At 42.5% G+C, this 21,715-nt stretch overlaps 1 protein-coding gene and 1 long non-coding RNA gene across 3 annotated transcripts in view; one reads left to right on the top strand and one right to left on the bottom strand.

Annotated features, from left to right (window-relative positions):
- Positions 1–14,670, bottom strand: part of TRPC3 (transient receptor potential cation channel subfamily C member 3) — a 71,955-nt gene extending 57,285 nt beyond the window's left edge. The window contains exon 1 of one of the 2 annotated variants that reach the window (XR_015726477.1): positions 14,099–14,670. Coding sequence is in view for 1 of the 2 variants with exons in the window: in XM_045798642.2 (XP_045654598.1) it covers positions 14,099–14,313 (215 nt within the window). In the remaining variant the exon portion in view is untranslated. The remainder of the gene's footprint in view (positions 1–14,098) is intronic. The other variant, XM_045798642.2, reaches the window with a different exon arrangement.
- LOC148109059 (uncharacterized) overlaps positions 13,646–21,715 on the top strand; it is an 84,526-nt gene continuing 76,456 nt past the window's right edge. Inside the window, exon 1 of the long non-coding RNA XR_015726478.1 lies at positions 13,646–13,718. This is a non-coding gene — a long non-coding RNA (uncharacterized LOC148109059). The remainder of the gene's footprint in view (positions 13,719–21,715) is intronic.

Genomic DNA, 21,715 nt, shown 5'->3' on the forward strand with positions numbered 1-21,715 from the left:
TGAAAATACCAGAAAATGATTCTTCAATGAATTTTTCTTTGCATTTCTTAATATTTTAAAGCTTTTCTTAGTATATCTTCCTCTTTCAGAACTAGTATCTCCATATTGTGTATATGAGTTGAAATGTGGGATTTTAGTACTATACAACACATGTCACATGAGTCATTTTGATTTTGTCTTTAAAAGATTCTAACACTGAGTTAAGTGTGAAGTCAGATTTCTGAATTAGAACAAATTGTGCTGGTTTTTTTCAAATAAAAGAGCTGATCTAATGCTTCTTATTTTCATGGTGAATCCATGTAGGAAGTGCCTTTTAAAAACAACAACAACAACTTTCCTTACAGTATTAGGTAAAACAAGCTTCATTAATCTGGAATGATGGAATGGTATGAGTCACATTGAATTCAACCTGTGCACAACTCGTAAACATGCCCCAATCTCAGCTGGTCCTGGCAATGCATCTCCTCTAGCATGAGAAATAAGGAAGGAATGAGGGTGAAAGGGAGAGGATGCCTCACTTTAGTAATACTAACACTGAGATCATTTTGCCAGACATTTTCTTCCCTTCAGATCCCCATCCAGTGGGTTGTCTCATTCAGCACTGCAAGGATATATTGCACAGGGCCTTCTTTCTTATAAGAACACTGGAGTACCACTGACCTAAACCAGACCAGTCCCTGTGCAAGCTCAGGCTGATGTGGATGGCTGGTAATATCTGACTGCTACGGACTGAACTGTGTCCCCCCACAAATCCATATGTTTGAGCCCTAACCCCCAATGTGATGGCATCTGGGGACGAGTCTTTGGGAGGTTTGGAGGCAATTGTGATTAGATGAGGTTATAAGGGTAGAGCTCTCATGATGGGATCAGTGCCCTTGTAAGAAGAAACAGCAGAGACCTCTCATGTTCTTTCCCTCCCTCTCTCTCCCCACCTCTCGCCCCCCACCCCATCCCCACTCCACTCCACCCCCACTCCAGCAAGAAAACAGCCATCTGCAAGCCAGGAAGAGAGAGCTCTCACTAGAACCTGACCATACTGCCACCATGATCTCTGACTTCTGACCTCCAGAACTGTGAAAACAAAACAAAAACAAAAACAAAAACACCTCTGTTGTTTAAGCCAGGCTATGGTATTTTGTTGACAGCGCAAGCTGAGTAAGACGGCGACCATACATCTTAAGAAAAAAAAAATTCATGCTATATGAAACAAACTTTGGGTTCATGGTACTTCTTTCAAATACTTAAGCAGATAAAAAGTTCTTTCTAAGAAATATTTTGGTGTACCCAAAGGCAACCCTTTGCTCCAATGCATTCAGAGGTAAAAATACAAGTAATATTCCTCAGTTTTCATAAATTTGACATAAACTCATTTGATTTCTAACACTTTCTCTAAATGTGACATGAGGACAACTTGCCTGAAAATCACTTGGAGTGCCTATTAAAATGCAGATTTCTGGGACGCATTTTAGATGAACTAAATCAGAATCTCTCCAGGGTAGGACTAAGGAATATGTATTTTATTTTTTTAAAAAGAGTTTATTTATTTATTTGAGAGAGAGTGAGAGAGAGCTTGAGAGAGAGAAAGAGTGTACAGGCAGGGGGAAGGGGTAGAGGGAGACTGATGCAGGACTCTATCCCAGGACCCTGGGATCATAACCGAGCCGAAGGCAGACGCTTAACTGGCTGAGCCACCCAGGCGCCCAGGAATATGAATTTTAAGTGAGCACCCTTTGAAATTCCCAAGCACACTAAAGATTGGGAGCCTCCAGGACAAAAACAATGGGATTATCCTGAATCAATGACCCCACACTATGAGGCCTTTAAACACTGTCTTACTGGCCCTGCCAAAAGTGAAGTTGAAATAACATGTGTGAGCAGTGTTGCCTAAGAGACAAGCAGCCTTATGTTGTTTTAGTTCCCCATGTTTTATTAACATTTAAAATTTGAACTTCAGGAAGCAAGTCACCTGACTCACAGTAAATAAGAAGCCTGCAAAATGCCTTCACCAGTGACTCTCTAATGTCATGCCCTTGCTTTTATCAAGGATTGATATTTTTAAAAGGTTACTATGTCATCTTCAAAAGTGCATTTAAAGGGTTAAAGAGGTTGTCATATCTTTGTCCATTGTACCTTTTATGAGGATGCAAGTACTAAAGTTATCCTAGAATTGTGTATTAATAGACCTCTCTCTCTAGATGAGTTTGCTTCCTTTAATCTGCTAATTTATAAACTATATAACCCTTGCCTTTTTTTTTTTTTTTTTTTTTTTTGGGCCCATGAAATCTGGTAATTTAGCTTAGATCTTAGAGTGCTCAGTTACCGGGGCACCTGGTTGGCTCAGCCGTTAAGCATCTGCCTTTGGCTCAGGTCATGATCCCAGGGTCCTGGGATCGAGCCCCACATCGGGCTCCCTGCTCAGCCGAAAGCCTGCTCCTCCCTCTCCCACTCCCCCTGCTTGTGTTCCCTCGCTCACTGTGTCTCTCTCTGTCAAATAAATAAAATCTTTAAAAAACAAAACAAAACAAAACAAAAGTGCTCAGTTACCATCACTATTCTACCCCAGATTTCTGGTACATTCTTTTCCCTCTTCCTAAATGATTTCTCACATAGGTTTAAAATCAATTATCCTATATTCCATGTGTTCTAAACCTATTTTATGGTTACATGAATTTTTTTAAACAAATACAGTATTAATAAATATCCCCTCATATATGCACATATTCCTGGATGGTCAGGTAATACTTTATTTCTCATTATCCAGTGACCCATAGGGAGTAAATACTCAGTCTGTTCCATTGAGCTCCCAAATCTCTTCCCAGGCCCTATCCTCTCCCTTGACCTCAGATCCCACATGTACAACTATCTGTCCTCTGGTAACTCTAAAATGTCCCAACTCACACTCTTCCTTAACAAGCACCCCCTCCTTATTCAGATCAAGCAACTTCAAGGTCATCTATGACTCACCGTCTTGATGCTGTCAGTCTCAAAGTTCTAAAGCTTGTTTCTTGTACTGGACCCTCCCTTCCAATTCTCATTGCCAGCACCATCTTCCAGATCTTTAACCAATCATACCTGGATTATTACAACAGTTTTCCAGCAGCGATGGCATGAAGGAAGGCTACTAAACTTTACTCAGCACCTGGCATATATGTATGTTTTTTCATGCACTATCATATTTAATTCCCATTTAGTTATGAAGCAGCTAGTACTTCCTTTTCATAGATGAGAAAACTGAGATTAAAAAACCTGCCCACCGTAACACATATAGCAACATGCAGATCTGGGCTTCAACTTGGAGTCTGTCTGTTGGACTCCAGATTCTTTCCAGTGCCATAAGCTACTCCTAATTTTCCTGCTTGTGTGCCACAGCCATCCCCAGCATCTTGATCTTCTTAAATTCTGCTTTTACTTGTCTTAAACAACAATAACAAACAAACTAGAATCCTCTGGTTGACTTTCAAGGTTGCTGCCCAGCCAACCTTGTTTTTCTTGCTTCTCAGATTCATTTTTTCACTGTCCTACAAAACACATTATCCTGCTCATTTCTATACTGTCAAGGGTATTCCTATACCATCAAGGGTATTTTTGGAAAAAGTAGTAAGGTGCTTTTCTCTTTGGTCTTTCCAAATCCAATGTCTTCGCCCTGGTTGACTCAGGACACCTTGCTGTGGGGGTAGCAGGAGAGGTGTGTGTGTGGGGAGGAGTGGTTAGTTAGAGTTAAGTGGGTGTGTTTAGGGGAGAAGTAGAGAAGAAAAATTTTGGAAGAGCGCAAAGAGGAAGAGCAAGGTAATTTTCAGCTTTTTGTAGGAAAAATGGGGTTTTGCAAGCAGAATTCAGGAAAAAGAGAAATTGTCTTGAAGAAAGATTTGCTCGGTTCCTTTATTTCTCTAATTAGTTCTGAAGGAACCTAATCACAGAGCGCTCTCATCATGCAGGCAAGACCTCTTTCGACACCAAAGCCATGATGTTTCCTGTCCTAACAGAGGAAAGAACAAATAGAAGGGAAATAAAAATTAAGATGTGGATCTAAGAAATTAAGGAACCACTGAGGGCAAGAGATCTAGGAGAGCCCAGCCCGGTTAAGTTGAGAATGGTGTGGGTTTTCTCAAGCCACCCTACGTTCCCATGTGGTGTGGACCCTGTGCTGAGAGCCAGAGAGGCGGCACCCTGACTAGGGACACCGCTGGTGCTGTAAGCTGTATTAGAGCTCTCTAGCTCCTGGGAGCCAGGCTCAAACCATATATGCCAAGGAGCATATCTGGGTTATAACAAAGGCAAGTCAGCCAAGATCGAGTTATTTTCACTGACAAGCAGCACCCAAGTAGACAATGAACATCGCCCAGAGACCAGAAGAATGAGGACAACAACTCTTTCTTTCCTCCAGGGGACACATAAGCTCCCTTCCTCCAGTGCCCAGATGCTACAGAAGACAGTTGGGGGGGGGGAGGGCACTTTCTGAGAGCCTGAGCTATTTTATCCAAGTGAGATGCTATTTGTTAAAAGGAAAATTTACTTTATAACATCAAGGATCAATGAAATTGGCTTCACAGCATCTCCCCAGAGTTCCCTGAACTAAGGGTGTATACATGAACCATGAGACTACGACCCCTTGTAGAGATTGGGGGGGAGAATCAGCAAGCAAAAATCCCTTAGATATGAGCTCAAGGCACAAGGAGACACTGTCCTAGTTGACCTAATCCCTGCGATAATGTAGGGCAAGTCTTTCCTCCTATTAACTCACGTAACTGCTTAATCGCTTAATTAACTTAATTGCATAATTTATTGATTGTTTAACTCACTTGTTGGATAAGAATGTCTGTTTAGCAAACAAACAAACAAAAAAACCCCCAAAATTTAAAAAATGAATTTAAACCACAGAATGGACATTTGATTCATTTTTTTCCTCTCCTGGTCAGCAGGTGGGAAGCTCAAGCGAAAGACCTATTACAGGTAGATTACAGGAGCAACACGTTGTGCTCATCTAAGTTGTTCCAGTTTCTTGACCCTGCAACACCTGCGTCTGGATGTTTTGTTTCCATCCCTGGGCCTACTCTTATTTCTGTCCAATTGATACTAAGTCTATAGAAAAAGAGATTCAGTCAGAATGGTAAGTCACTTCCTTAAGGTCATTAAAAGATAAAGAATTAGAAGAAGAGAGCTCAGAGGTCCTCTCCCAAGGCTCTCTGTACTCTACCATGCTGTCTCCGGGGAATAAGAAAAAAATGAATAAAGGTTGCAAATCAAAATAACGTTATTAAAATGTATGCTTAGCTTGTGTTTTGGAACATTTGGGTTCTACAAAGAACAGCTTCAAAAACTGCTCTTTGGATTGAATCCCAATCTCTTTAGCACTCAGCAACAAATGAACATTATTAAAGAAGTCAAATCCTTTATTGAAATGAAGAATTAGCCAACTGCTTGATTCATCTAGCAGGCTGGCAAACAGAGTAATAACACCATCAATGTGAACCAAGCAATGCGAATAACACCCAAGTTGTTCTGAAGAAGCTGTTCACTCCACTGAAGGAAGTGAATGTGCCAACCGGCCAGGATCCAGTCTGTCATTCTGTGAAGGGCAAGAAGAGCAGAAGGAGCCACAGAAGATAAGTAGTGCGAAAAGCACAGAGGAGGGGGAAAAGCATTAGCGAGCAATGGCCATGTTACAGCGTCGAGGGGGGTGATAATTGGAAGCGATGATAAGGGTGGGAAGCAGCAGGCGCTGACAAAGGACAAGAAAGTCAGAGATGAAAAGTCAAAAAATAGACAAACCTCATAGTCCCCCTGGCAAGCAGGCAGCTGTCAGTCAACGTGGCTGCCTCTGGAGACACCCGACGTCTACCCGTTACGGCTTTTGTGTGAGTGTCCTCACAGGGAGGGAGGGCGTCTCACAAACAGCCTCAATGGTGTCCTCAAAAACACATGTTTTGAAAATCTCTTAATATATGTTATTTGGAGAGGGGAAGAAGTGGAGTGGGAGACATTCTGAACTCCAGGATATCCCCTAAGGGCCCCAAGTATGCAAGGCTAGAGGAAGGCAGCCCAATCTGTTCAACTGTTTGGTGTATAGGGTACAGGGCTATGGGGAGTCCCACGTCCCACACCGCCTGCTGCTGAGCTCACATCTACTGACACCACGAACAGCTCAATAACACATTGCCTCAATAGCAACCAAACCAACAAGATAAGGAGCTCCATTTAAGAAACAGGAAATCACAGCTTTCATTTCTAAAGATTCTCATACCACCAAAAAAAAAAAAATTAATAGGTAGAGCTTCCAGCACTTACAAGTCTGGAGAGATATCTGGGTCCCCACAGTAATTAATTTCCTGACGGTTTCTGTTGGCCTGTGCTATATTCAGAATCCTCTAGGTATGAGTTTAATAAATCTATTAGACAATGCTAATTTGGGTATATACCCTAATCGCCAAGTCAGAGAAAAGAGGCTGTTGTATATTTAAGAAGGAAAGCTCCGGTCTTGCCTCTTAATCACTTTCCTTGTCATCTCTCTCATGAAAGCTCTTTGCCAGACCCCTTAGCAGCCAAAACCAGAAAAGCAAAAGGCCACTTAACAATGTGTTCCTTCCTCCACTGGGAGCAGAGGTGAAGACCCCTAATCATTGCCTGCATGGCATGATAATACTTCTTAAACGCATGTACCTTTTAGAACTTAGATGTTTCTGCTTCCAGGAACTGTATTTTGTGTACAACTCTGTTAAACTGACAGTTGCATTGTTTTTTTTTTCTTTTAAAGATTTTATTTATTTAACAGAGAGACAGAGAGGGAAAGAGAGAGCACAAGCAGGGGGAGAAGGAGAGGGAGAAGCAGGCACCCCACTGAGCAGGGAGCCTGATGCAGGGCTGGATCCCAGGACCCTGAGATCATGGCCCGAGCCAAAGGCAGACACTTAACCACCTGAGCCAATCAGGCATCTCAGGCATTGCTCTTTAATTGTCTGTTTTCCTGCCTGGCTCTTCAACGATACTGTAACATCCTTAATAGCAGAGACCGCCTCCCTTAGTCTCTACATACCTGGCTTTTAGTACATGGCTGATGAATATCTATCTGTTGGAGCCATGGATGCACAGATGCATGAGTGCTTAAACCGCAATACTGAAGACCCAGGGAACAGACAATTTTCCCCTCCAGATTAAAGAAAACTTTTGTTCACATATGATAATGTGTGGAAGTAGTGGTGGAGGGGAATCAGAATAATTCTTCTATAGAAGTCATGAATAATATAAATTACTAATCAGAAACTAAAGTAATGTAAATATTATTCTTCTTTCCGAGCAGATTTCTGCTTAATCACATTTAATCTTAGTTACACCACAAAAAGTGTCTGATGAATTCCACATCTCTTGATTTTGATATTAAAGTGACGTTTGTCAGGATAATATGGGGATCAATCTTAGAATTAATAAGCTCTAATAATAAAGCTTATCTTCAAAAATAAACTATTTCACAATACTTTCTAAAACTAATGTTTATTATTTCAGGAATATTAAGTGACAATGAAATTAGAAGTCAAATATGAATTCAGTCTGTAACTGAACAAGAATTGAGCTGAAATAAACTCAATAATAAAATCAAAAACTTCTACTGACCCGAGAGAAGTTCATATTTGGCTACTTAAATATATTAGATCCTATTACATGTATATTAATATTTTATGTAATATATATAAACTTATTTTATATGTATATACTTTTAATATTATTAGAAGCAAAGGGATCTGGTTTTCTATCACTATCATCCGTATCCTAAGTCAAAAGTTTGACGTTTTTAGATGCTTGCTCCTGTCTCATCACCCTGCAACCTACTTTTCAACAGAATCCATATGCATCAGTACAACTTGACAAAATATATTTAGAAATGCAAAACTGGTGTAGAATATTAGCATCATCATGTCCTTTCCTTAACAGGTCATATACTTGTGGACATTTAAATCTCATTTTTTAAAAGGCCAAGACCAAATCTGTACTGTCACCTATTATTTGAATAGTACAAAAAAAGGAAAGTTTACTTTTTAATAGGGGATTTCTTTTGACTAGGTAACTATAGACAAACGTCCCTGACCTCGATGTTAAATTAAAGACAAAACACTGTAACAATCCTAATTATTCTGATAAAGTCACTGCTGAGCCCCTTATGCCCAAGTCTGAAGTTGGTCACCCTATAGTTCACAACTCCAGATCTTCTTCTTCTTCTTTTTTTTTTAAAGAATTTGTTTTATTTATTTGACAGAGAGAGACAGCCAGCGAGAGAGGGAACACAAGCAGGGGGAGTGGGAGAGGAAGAAGCAGGCTCCTAGCACAGGAGCCTGATGTGGGGCTCGATCCCAGAACGCTGGGATCACGCCCTGAGCCAAAGGCAGACGCTTAAGGACTGCGTCACCCAGGCGCCCCTACAACTCCAGATCTTCTATCTGGGGCCAGATTCCTACATGCTCACCCCGCACAGGCCACTAATCCAGGTTCCCTGCCAGACTTATACTGTGTGGTGTTGAGGGCAGGCTTGAGAAGGAAGACTGCTGGTCAAGTAAGAGCCTCTCTCCTCAGAAGAATGTTCATCTTCCATTCACTGTTACTTAAGCATGTTCCCTGAGGAGACAATCTCAATCCTGAGCCAGGAAGTTAAAAGTACTCCTTCCTACCAAGAGCCTAGGAGTCCAGTAAAAACAGGTTTCTTCATCCTGTTACATTTCCCATGGTGTTTTATTGCTTACTGTCAACTAGGGTAAGGGGGTTTATGGGATATTGTAGGCAAAGGCAAAGCTCAATGGTTAAGAATATTGAGAAGAGGGGTGCAGAGGGAAAGGGAAGAAGGGTGGGAGAAAGAGAGAGAGAGAGAGAGAGAGAGAGAGAGAGAGAGAGAGAGAGAGAGAACAGACATTTGCTATCCCAGGCCAGTAAGGAAAAATCCCTAAAATTCTAACCCCATCATCAGATGATCCCCCAGTCTTGCTCCATGATCCTCTCACCACTTTGATGATATTAAGAAAAGAGAAAACCATAAATGACATTTGACAGGGGGTCAATTATATTTTGAGATATTCTTTTCTCCTTTTTGTTTCCATTCTTAGTCCTTCCACTTAGCTTAAAACTTTCTCAAGTTGATGGGCCATCAGCAGTCAAATTGAAATGATGAATTAATTGGATCTCATAAATGAATTAATACTAATTAGTAGTATCCTGTGTTATAACTCCCAGGAGTAAATGCTTTTTTAAATTTCTTTGAGGAAGAGAGAAAAGCTGAACCCAAAGGAGGCCATGGTGTGAATAGCTCAGCCCTAAGAGCCTAGAGATTTCAGATGACCTGGGGCTGCTGTGAATTAGAGGTCAAACTTCAGCTTCACTTAATCAATTTGTAAAAGAAGAGACTGGACTAGAAGAAATCCTTTGCAACTCAAACATTCTATTTTTTCCCCCAAAATATTCTATACTAGTTAGATTTAGGAAGCGTGGTACTAAGATGACTTCAGGTGGGGGAGTTCAAATGACCCTCATATCACACTTTATAGCTTACTATCTATTCCATTTGTCCAATAAGATTAGTCACGATTAAGAATATTTTTCCTTCTGCAATCTTGGTCTGTTAATAGTATAGTCTTCACTGGGGCTTAAATGAACACCTGAAACATAATTGTAGGGCTATTTGGTTTCAAGCCGATAGAATAAAGGCCTCTTTTACCCTTTCTCCTCTCCAAAGTTATCCCCCTAAACAGCAAGGAAAACAGAGGAAAGTAACACAGATTTCATCTTCCATGAAATCAGAAGACATTTGTAATATCTGCAACTATATGAAGTTGGAAAGAAGATGAGTTGGAAGAAAAGTAAATGATTTAGTGGAGATAAGGAAGGTCCAACCAGAGTGCCAAAGTGCCTATAACAAGAAGCAAGTTGATCCACCCTGCTCACTGTCAGAAAAGACCCAGAAATTGAAGGCAAAAGAAATCCCAGAAAGAAGAGATGAGGCAAGAGCCCAAAATAAGGGAATTGGTTGAAAGTCCGTATGAAGAGTATGTAGAACTCTTTCCCCAGATCTCTACCCCACTGACTGATACCCTCACCCCTATAAGCCAGATAGGATATGAAATCTCCAGAGAAATAGAAACAGAGATGCTCTGGTTATGGGTATACCAGACCCAAGAGAGGGCAGGCACTAAGAACAGGGGATCCCTTCCCAGTTCCAGCATGAAATATTATATAAACACAAATTACTGCTTTTGTCATGACACATTTTTGGCAGTACTTCCTCTGAAGAAAAACTAAACAGAATCTTCCTTTATAGAAGTCTTTCTCTTTTAAAGATAACACCGCTGAGAAATCTAATGATTATGTGCATGTATGTTAATACATATAAGGATTGATTCTTCTTCCTAAGAGTAGACTCGTAAGTTTCTCTCTTGATTTATCAAGTATTTGCCAACTATGGGTCAATTCTTCTCTTTTCTTGAAACCGTTCTTTCTAGCCGCCTTTGCCTTAGTACCCACCTGCTCCTTCATCTTTTTCTGTGTCCTTTGCTTGCTACACTTTCCCTCTACTCTCTAAACAACAACAACAAAAATCCTTCAGAAAAGAGAGTCTAGAGCTCTCTTTGTTTCTCTCTTTACACTCTGTCTTTGGGTTATATCATATGTTCACATGACTTAGCACCTAGCCTCATGAGACAGTAGATTCTCAAATCCAAGTTTTAAACTTGTATTCCATCTTCCTGCTTGACACCTCTAATCAGAATTACCTGAAAAATCAGATCCCATTCTTTGTCCTTTCCTTCTCAACAATGACATCAATGATCTTAGTTATCTAGGTCAAAATCACCAAGTCATCTCTGACCCTGCTTTTTCTTTTTTTTCCTAAGGTTTTATTTATTTACTTGAGATAGAAAGTGAGAGAGAGAGAGCATGAATGGGGAAGGGGGCAGAGGGAGCTGGAGAAGCAAGCTCCCCCCTGAGCAAGGAGCTTGCCCTGGGGCTTGATCCCAGGACCTTGGGATCTGTGACCTGAGCAGAAGGCACGCACTTAATCGACTGAGCCACACAGGCACCCCCCTGCTTTCTCTTCAAATCCCTCATGGGCAGTTAGTTGCATATTCCCATAGACCCTATCTGTGTATTCTGTCTTCCAACTCTCCCTTTTCTATCCCACCAGTACTACACTATTACAGATCTTAATCTTAGCCTGAACAGCTATAGTAGCCTCCTAATTTATTTATTGACATTCTCTCAATTGCCACTTCAATCCATCCTGCTCTCAGACTGGCTCTGATCAAATTGCTGCTGCTCAGTAACCATCCATGGCTCCCTATTGTCTCCTCCTGGCAAGATCCTCCATATTAATGCCCCAAACCAATACATCCAGCTAAATCTCACTGCTCTCCTACACATACTCTATGTTCCAACCAAACTCAATTAATGTTCCCCAGACATGCCTAGCATTTTGGGGGAAGGGCTTCAATTAATTTCCCACTCTGTCTCTGTCTCCTACCAATCTTTTAGAGCCCATAAAGGTTTCCTTGATTTCTCCATGACCTTACATAGTCCATCGCTCCTTCATACTTGACCCTTCATAGCTCCACCCTGTGTGTATGTTTTTATCATACTTATTTTACTCTAATCTATAGTATAATAGCTTATGCCCAATTTCATTTCCACCTCTTTCCCATGAGATTTTAAACTCCTTGAGTGCAGAAAAGTTGTCATATTCATCTTCGGGGCTTGCTGTACTTAACTTGCACTTGGCACATGCAGGTGATTAAGAAATGTCTTTGAGTCGAAAATCATGAGAACTGCCTTCAGATGCCTTCTTGGAGTTTCATCAGATATATTTAATAACTAAAAACTTCGAGAATGAGGTAATCTTGCCAATGACAAACTACTTGGTCCTAGGTTTGCAAACAATTGGGAAAAAGAAAGTCTTGGTTTGAATCAATGGTTGAATCAAGAGTTCTATCAAAGGATATTTTCAAAAAGTCTTATTAGTGATATATCAGATGACATTCTTTGTCCTAAGTCAGTCTGTTTAAAATTCCCAAATGGAATACTGGAGCACGGAGCAGTGAAAAGAGCAACAAGATTACCCTGAGGAATCTTTTTGGTAAAAGTGGGAGTCTATTGTCAGCATCCTGGCTGACTGTTAAATCCAACTATTCTATTCTGACTACTGAAAATGGCCCTGGGGCTTTGAGAGACTGGTTATCCTGCTCCAATTCCATCCCAGGCTTGCTGTGCTCACTTTCTGAGTTGTTAAACTGTGGCCATATTCTACTTGAAGGTGAAATAAAGAGCTGGATTTTGCTACAGATATCAAACAGGTATCCGACATTAAGAAATGACAGGACTCAAACATAAAGAGTTTGCTGCCCTACCTCCCGAAGAAACATTTATTAATGTTTGTCTCCTTAAAATGACTGGGTCTTCTCAACCGTTTTACCAAGTAAATACACTAGGACATTTACTTGTTGAATTATGTAAAGTCAGAAAATAGAAAGAAAATGTTCTATTAGCAAATAGACAAGTCTATGAGAGAATTTGCCTCAGTATTTTGTTCAGTTGACCTCAAACTCCAAAAGGCAAAGTGAGTAGTCTCTGCTCCACCCTACTTTCTTAGATAGAGGGCTGTGGTGTCCCTTTTAGGGTGGATTCAGGGTAACAGAAAAAAAAAATTAAGTAATCAAGAAATTGAACTGGGTTATAAAAACCAAATTGGCAAAAGGAAAAATAGACAATGTCTTCAAATCTTAGGGAGGCCTGGAAGCGAGCTGGCAGTGCTTTAATCCCTAAGGATATACCTTCCTTCCATTTCCTGGGCCATTTCCACTCCAGGCTAATCTTCCGGCAATAATTGAACCGCATCGGGATGCGTCGCTCATTTTAAATCAGAACCCTTCCCTAGGCGATCTACTTCTAGCCGCCGATTTCTGTTTTTTTTTTTTTTTTTTTTTTTTTTTAAATAAGCAAATCCGGAAGGGCCAGGCGCGGGCTCTGCATCGCAGAGCAATGCGAGGTTAGGTCGGTCTAGAGGTCGCCCTATGTGGCAGCTCTAGGACAGCAGGGGGCGCTGCATAACCTCGGTCCCTTCACCAAGCACCACTTACCCCACCCAGACGGTTAGTGCCTCCCGCCACGTCTGACCCCAAGTTCTCTACCTAGGTCTGTGCGTTTTTCCTAAAAAAGACAGTTAAACTCCTTGGTACGGCCAGGGTATGTGACAAGACAAGTAGCATGCACCCTATAAAACTAAGTGCTCTGTTTTAATCCTATGTCTCATAGCTGCTAAGGCTGGCTCCAAGATCTGGAAATTGAGAAAAGTTGCTCTTTCTCACACACTACAGTGCCGACCTCTACCTTCCTTTAAAAAGGAAACAGCTACTGACCCTGAGTCGCCTGGGAACTACAGCCAAAGTTAGCATTAAACAGTTCCCGCGGCTGCCCCGCGCCCACTCTCCCCTGGGGATTTGGCTTCAGTTTGCCCCTAACTGTGAATGGACCGTCGAGAAACAAGGCGACTGGGCAAACTTACACCACACTCCATATCGCGCACCTTCCCTTCCCTTCCCTTCTCCCCACTCCCCTGCCTCGGCTTGGCACCGCCGGGAGCGTCGCGGGGGAGACGCACGTTCCCAGGGTAGTTCCGCGCTGGGAAGCTGGAGAGGAGGTCGAAGTTCGAGCGCGCGCCTGAGTCTACGCACACCTGCCCATTCTTTTGACTTCCTCGGGTAAGCGCGGGGTTCATTCGCTGAGGGGTCCCAGCCCATGCGGCAGTAGTGTGCGTGTAGGAGAGGACGTGTCTGCTTGCTGCAAAGCGAGTCTGGCGTCCGTTGTGTCGGTCCGCGGGGCCCTTCGGTGCGCTTGAACCGGGACAGAGCCCCAGCCACGCCTTCAGGGGTCCCCAAGTCCCTCCACAAAGCAGAACCAAGGGGACGAGCTCCCGACCGAGGTCTTCATCCCCAAGTCGCCCCTCATAGAACTGCCATGCCGTGCCGGGCGGCGTTTGGGGGTCCCCGACACGTCGCGGGGCGGCCGGGAGCCCGCCATTCTGCCCCCCGCCCGGCACTGCCCTCCCGAAGCGCGGGCCGCGGGCCGGCCGGGTACTCACATGTCCAGCCCCGGGGAGAAGGGCGGCGGGCAGTAGCCGTGCGGTTCCCGCTGTGAGGGCGCCGAGCGCGGCTCGAGCCCCCCGTTGACGCCCCTCCAACCCCGCCGGCGGCGCTGCGGCTCCGAGCCCTCGTCCTCGCCCTCCTCCTCCTCCTCCTCCGGCGCGGGGAAGGTCACCCTCGCTTGCTCCTTGCACTTCCTGACCTTGGTGGACATCGCGCCCGCCGCGGTCGGAGCGTGGGGATGCCCGCCGGCCGCCGCCGCCGCAGCCGCCGGGTCTGTCCGCGGCGCCCCTTCCCCACCGCCAGCCGCTCCGGCAGCCCCGGGCAGCCCCGGGCGGGAAGGCAGGAGGAAAGAACGGCGCGGCCCGACGCGGAGCAGTTAGAGGCGGGAACGAAAGCCGAGTGGCCGCCGCCGCCCACCATGAAACCGTGGGAGCAGCCGCGGCGGCTGTGGCTGCGAGGGGGAAGCCCGGGGCGGAGTGGGGCGCTGGTGCTGGGAAAGGCTCTCCCGCCCGGCGGCGGTGGCGGCGGCGCCGAAGCCTCCTCCGTGCCCGGCTCCTGTCTCCGACAGCATCACTTGCTAGGACACTACCGTTACTCAGGGTGAAGGACAGAGAGGGAGGGAGCGGGGGGAGGGAGGGAGAGAAGGGGGGAGAATCAATTCCTTATCAGAGCGCGCAGGAGAGGCGATCAGACTAGCAGGTAGGGAGTGAGGAAATAGAGAAACTTCCCTCCGTATTCTCCTGTTTCTCTGCCGGAGGATCTAGAGCCCTTTCCCATTTACAGATACAAGTTTCCTGAGGAAGGGAAAAGGAAATCGTCTGGCTTGCTAATTTTTCTGCAGCTCTGTTTACCCACTTCGACTCCAGATTTGTTTCGACAAGCATCACTTGTTCGTTTGTGTTACTCTTAGTTGAAACTACAGAGGTTTAAGTACATTTCCTTGAGTGCCTTTGTACCCCAAGAACGGTAATGTTTGAACGTGCTTGGTGATTCAGGTTTTGTTTTTGCTTTTTTTTAATAAATCTCAAAACCATCTAACAAGATTTACATACATGCCAAGAAATATTTTCCAGCAAAATTTAGTCTCCCTTTTAAAACTTCAACAACAACAACAATAATAAATAAGACTTTTTTTTTTTCATTTTAAAAGTCAAAAGCAGTAGTTCTTCTGGAAGAAAAGACTCATGGAATTTTAGTCAAAAAGACTCTTAAGGGTCAGAGAATTTATCCCTTGTTTTAGAAATAACAAAACTGAGGCCTAGAAAGATGAAGTAAACTAGTTACAAAAGGCTGCTAGCGAGAAAAAGTCAGATTAGACTGAGGTGAGTGTATTTCCCAAGGCTTTCTATTGCCTCAAATATGCATTTTTCAGTCGAGTCCAACTTGGAAGACTCACAGAAATACCAGACATGCTATGATGAGATAAAATAAGATACTCATGTTTTAACTGTATTCAATTATGCTGTCTTTTTTCAAGGAGTAGTTCATCCTGAAATTAAATAAAACACAAGGAAATGTAGTAGCTTTTTGAATTCAAGTCTTAACAAGTAAATAAAATATTGTGTGTTTTATTAAGTCGATAACAAATCTCCATGTTTAAGGAAACAATGATATTTATTTGTACATCTAACACCGAAAATACAGTAAATATTGTCTAGTGCTTTACACTTGGAAGCACCTTTTCCGTATTAGCACATGCAGAAATAGAAGTGTTAAAACCTTCACACCATATGTTTCTAGACCCCTTCAATTACACCTCTGAAATATCCCTAAAGCAAGACTGCACTCTGCACCCCAATACCCCTGCTTCAGTTCAGGCTCCCATCAACCTCCCTATTCTTTGTCTTTATGCAACCTACCTCTCCCCATACCATTTCATTTTCTACGCTATTAGACAGACCATGCTCAGAGCAAGTCTGATCGTGACTTTTCTCTATAAAAATCTCTGGTGGCTTTCCACTGCTTTCAGGTTAAGATCCAAATTTGGTATGCCCAGCCCTTAGTGGTCTGACCCTGTTTCTTCACTCTCTCCTCCCACCCTCCCTCATACACATCCTAACTCCAGTTACCCTGAACTTCTCACTCATCACCTGACATTCTAGACACTTATTCATTTCCCTGTCTTTGTATCCGGTACTCCTATCACCAAAATGTCTCTCTTCCCCTGTCCACCTGGCACACTTCTACTTTTTCCTAAAGACTTAGGTTAGATGTGGCTTCCAATCTGATCCCTTTCTATATCTCAGTGAAGTTCTCATAGCCCTTGGTCCTTACCCATGGCACTCTGTGCATACCACAATCTTACCACTGGTCATATTGAAATTAACTCTTTCTGTGCCTGTCTCCTCTTTAGACTGAATTCATTGAGGATGGTCTAGGGTCTTATTTACTTTGAGCCACTTGGGGGCTTATCTTTTTGTCTTTGCCACTTAGCTCAGAACATGATGTGCTGGAGAAGCTCAACAAATATTTGCTGAATTAATTTATGAAGTCTACAGCTTCTTTATAATTATGTTAACAAGTTCATGGACTGCTCTTTTTTAAAAAAAAAAGATTCTATTTATTGAGAGAGAGAGAGAGAGAGTGGGAAAGAGAGCATGAGTGGGGGAGGGGGCAGAGGGAGAGGGAGAAGCAGACTCCCTGTGGAGCAGGGACCCTGCCTGTGGAGGACTAGGGGCTGGATCCCAGGACCCTGGGACCATGGCCTGAGCCAACGGCAGACTCCTAACCGAATGAGCCACCCAGGTGCCTCTTGATCTGCTCTTATTAGGCTCTGAATAGAAGCACTTTGGGAAAGCTGGAGTCACCAGGGTTTACTTTTACACACTATATTAGTTTTGCTAGGGCTGCCATAACAAAGTATTACAGACTGGATGAAAAACAGAAATTTATTTTCTGACAATTCTGGGGGCTAGAAGTCTGAGATGAAGATGTTGGCAGGGTTATTTTCCTCTGACAGATTGTAGATGGTCGTCTTCTCCTCTGTCTTCGTGTGGTCTTCCTTCTGTGTCTGTGTCCTAATCTCTTATAAGTATATCAGTCATTTGGGTTAGGGCTTATGACCTCATTTTTAAATTAATTACCTCTTTAAAGACTCTATCTTCTAATAGACATCCTGAGGTATTGGGGAGTGTGACTTCAACATATAAATTTGCGGGGGACAGAGGGCGGGGGGGTGGCGCAGTTCAGCTCATAACATAAACTCTCCTGGTCTGAGGGAATGCTCTTCCCAGAGTCTGCTAACATTTTTATTCTTATGAAGTATGCCCCTGAGATTGATGAAAACCCAGAGGAGAGGAAATCTGAAAGAAAGTAGGTTCTTGAAGAGAGAGGAAATATGGATTTCCCTGACATAAGCCAGCTTTATCTTCTTTCCTTCTTTTGTAAAAGAGGATCTATCACTGCATGTATGCTGTTAGCTGTCTGTGTATTCATGAAATGAGGGTTCGCCTAGCATACATTGAAAACCCATTACTCCTTTGGGGGAAAAATCGTTATTCAATATTCAGAAAATCCAACTGTTGAGGAAGATTCTTTTCAGAAGGAGGTGGCCACTGAGGCATAAGTAAAGCATAACTTTTATGATAAGCCCAAATAAAATAAAAGTGATTTTTTAACCTGAGAGCAAAAGATGGTCTCCAAATTTCCTCCTAAATGTCTAAGAAAATGCTGTGTCTTCTTTAAAATCTATTTCACATACTATGGATAGCCCCTGTTCTCTTTCTCTGCCTCTTTCTCTCCCTCGCCCTCTCTCTCCCTTTCTCCAGGGCTGTCTGTAACACACTTAATAAGAAGACACTATTGAGCAGTAATTCTTGCACTCCAGGAAGAAGGTTAGCAATTTTCTCAAGGGAGCAAGAGCATGGGAACAGGTATAATGTTCCAAATAGTGCACATTTTCTTTTCCTCCTTAAGAATAGAAGTTCTCTTATAAATGAATTTTGTTTTGCTTTTTTAAAAAATAGATTTTATTTTTTGGAGCAGTTTTAGGTTGGCAGAACAACTGATTAGAAAGTACAGAGATTTCCCATATACCCTATGCATATATGCATAGCCTCCCCCATTACCGATATCCCCAACCAAAGTGGCACATTTGTTAACATTGATGAAGCTACATTGACACATCACTATCAACCAGAGTCTATAGTTTTCATTAGAATTCATTAGAATTCACTTTTGGAGTTGTACATTCTGTGGGTTGGACAAATTTAAAATGACATGTATCTGCCTTACGGAGTAGTTTCACTGCCCTAAATATCTTCTCTGCTCTGCCTGTTCATCTCTCCTCCCTCCTAACCCCTGGCAACCACTGATCTTTTTATTGTCTTTTTTATTGTCTTTATAGTTTTGCCTTTTCCAGAATTGGAAATTCCAGAGTCGGAATCATACAGTGTGTAGCCTTTGCAGATTGCCTTCTTTCATTTAGTAAGATGCATTTCGGTTTCCTTCATGTCCTTTAATAGCTTGAGAGCTCATTTCTTTTAAGCACTGAATAATATTCCAGTGTCTGATGTACCACAGTTTCTTTATCTACTCACCTATAGAGGGGGCTCTTGGTTGTTTCCAAGTTTGGGCGATTATAAATAAAGCTGTTATAAACATCCATATGCAGGTTTTTGTGTGGGCGTACATTTTCAACTCCTTTGGCAGATACCAAGGAACATGCTTGCTGGATCATATGGTAAAAGTATGTTTACTTTTATAAGAAACGTCCAAACTATCTTCCAAAATGGCTGTATTATTTTGCATTCCCACCTGCATGAATGAGAATTCCTATTGCTCCACATCCTCGCCAGCATTTAGTGTTGTCAGTGTGCTGGATTTTGGTCGTTCCAAAAGACATGTAGTGGTATCTCATTGTTTCAGTCTGTGTTTCCCTAATGACATATGGTGTTGAGCACTTTTCATATGCTTATTTGCCATCTGTGTATCTTCATCGGTGAGGTGTCTGTTTAAATCTTTGGCCCATTTTTAATCTGGTTGTTTGCTTTCTTAATGTTGAGTTTTAAGACTTTGTGTGTTTTGAATAACACTCCTTAATCAGATGTATCTTTTGTAAATATTTTCTCCCAGTCTGTGGCTTGTCTTCTCATTCTTTTGATTCTTTGCTTTTTAAAGTAAACTTAAGTCATTAATTTTCTTAGCAGCATAAACTGGTAAGGTGGGAACTGCTGCCTATAAGAACAATTGAACCTAAAAAAGGAGGGTCCCTGAACTTACGGTTTGGCAGTTAATACTCTGTTGCCTTTTGCATCGAATTTACAATGTCTTATTAACTATAGGTCACTAATGCTCACAGGTCTCTTCTATTCCCAGGAGGTTTCAGTTACTTTCCTACCTTAAAACACTCATTTGAAAATTTCTTTATGAGTCACAAGTTTGGAAGTCAAAATATACTTTATCACAGAAAGAAGTGTTAAGTAATGGCTGTATTTCCTGGGCAGCTCACAAATGCCTAGTTAGCTTACACTTGATTCAGTGTCAGTTTACCCCCCTATACTGGGCCAGAGGCCTGGAATCAAATCCCCCCTCAGCTGCTTACTGGTTCTGTGACATTGGAGTATATAGATATACACTCTATAAGGTATAACCATAGTGCCTATTTCATAGGGCTGTCATAAAGATGCTCATTGTTAATTGCACTTAAAACTTTGCCTGGGCCATGATAGGTACTGTGTAAGAATTAGCTACTATTAGTTCACTATTGTGGATTATAGAACTACTGATGGAAATGTGAAGTCTGGGTCCTAAAGCAAGGACCTAACTTGTCTGATTTAGATGCATTTACTAAATTGTATAACTGTTGACTTCCATGTCTGTCTCTCACGTGGGACTGTAATGTCTTATCTGACCTTGTCACACCCATGTAAGCATAAAACTAGAAGCATAGCAAGTGTTCAATAAATGGTAACTAGTAATAGTAGCAGTGGCAGTTGTAACAAGAGATACTCAGTAAATATTTATGGAAAGAAGATCCAGGAGTGGGGAGAAGGAGGAAGAGGATGTTCTTCCTCTGCTTTGGGCACAGTGCCAACTTCAAGAAAATCAGAATGGATGCAATTTCTCTTTGGTATCTCCCTAGTCTTTCTCTCTCTCCTCTTTGTCTCACAGCTTTTCCCACCTTATAGTGCCAAGCTGCCCTGCACTATGGACTCTGTGACTTCTTATTGTTTTAATTCTCCCACAATGTTATCTCTCTGGCCTGCTATACCCCAAAACTGCTCCAAACTTCACAATTACCTTTCTTATTCCCTACCGGTCAAAATTGCTCTTCCCTCAGAGCAGCCAATCTCAGCTAGCTTTTAAAGGACAAGTGTCTTACACAAATTCGCAGTCATGTGTGTGAAAACCCAAGAGTCCTTAATGCTCCAAGAGATTTACATTTTTCAAAACTGTAGTGATTATCCATTAGTTGTGTGTTGAAGTGAAATGAAAGGAAGATGCTTTTGGGGAGGATGGCGGGGGCTGTTGAGAGCTGCCAAATAGCAAGCCTGCTCTGAGGTAACTTTCCTACAGAGTTTTTGACTTTCATCTTTCATCTTCCCACTACTAAAGTTATAATAGCCAACTGATTTAAAATTGCCCTCATCCCTCTCCCCATTAGCATCTGCCCATAGTATTGTCAAGAAAGACTCCCATTTTGGGGGGGGGGGGAGAATAGAAAATGAACTAAGGGACAGAGCTAGGGACTTAATGTATAGTCTCAGGCATGAGAAAATAATGGACAGAAATTTATTAATCAATTCTCCACGAGTGCCTCACATTTCTATACATCTTGGAAGCAGAGGCAATGGCTGCTTTTGTTCTGGAATATCTTTTCAAGGGTGTTTGTATAGAAAACAGCCTTGGGGCGCCTGGGTGGCTCAGTCATTAAGCTTCTGCCTTCAGCTCAGGGAGTGATCCCGGAGTTCTGGGGTCGAGCCCCATGTCAGGCTCTTCTGCTAGGAGCCTGCTTCTTCCTCTCCCACTCCCCCTGCTTGTGTTCCCTCTCTCGCTGGCTGTCTCTCTCTCTCTCAAATAAAATAAATAAAATCTTAAAAAAAAAAAAAAAAGAAAAGAAAATAGCCTTAGCCTTGAAAGACAGTGATAGAGTCCCTCTGTGAAGCAAAAAGAAGTTTGTTTACTGTCTGGTATAACAAAGAGAATGCTCCTTCTGGGGCAAAGTTCACATGGGCTTACTGATCATTACAAAAGATTCAGTTACCCAAGCTCAGGGTTCCTCTCTTGTAATACACCCACTGCCTGTGCAGGGATCATCTAACACTCTTCATGTCACTCTGTGGGAACTGGGACTCAGGGAACTGGCACAAATGCTGACACCCAGGCTCCTGTTATTGCTGTGAGTAATAAACCGTCCTTTGTCTCTGGTCCGGGAGTTTTGTGCCTTCTGCTAGCATCCATGAAACTATGTCAACTTGTGAGCTTGCAAATAGTGTACAATTTCAGATGTTTCATAATTCTTGACAACTGTTACATCTACAGATGAAAAAACTCACAACTGTTCCCCCCTTCCCTGCCGAGAAGAAATCTCAAGAGTAAATTAGGTTCATTTTTTTTCTTTTCAATTGAAATATAGTTGACACAAAATGTTACATTAGTTTCAGGTGTACAAC

The sequence above is a fragment of the Ursus americanus genome, chromosome 13 (assembly GCF_024610735.1).
Source record: "Ursus americanus isolate L20-20 chromosome 13, mUrsAme1.1.p, whole genome shotgun sequence".
NCBI classification, from domain to species: Eukaryota; Metazoa; Chordata; class Mammalia; order Carnivora; family Ursidae; genus Ursus; species Ursus americanus.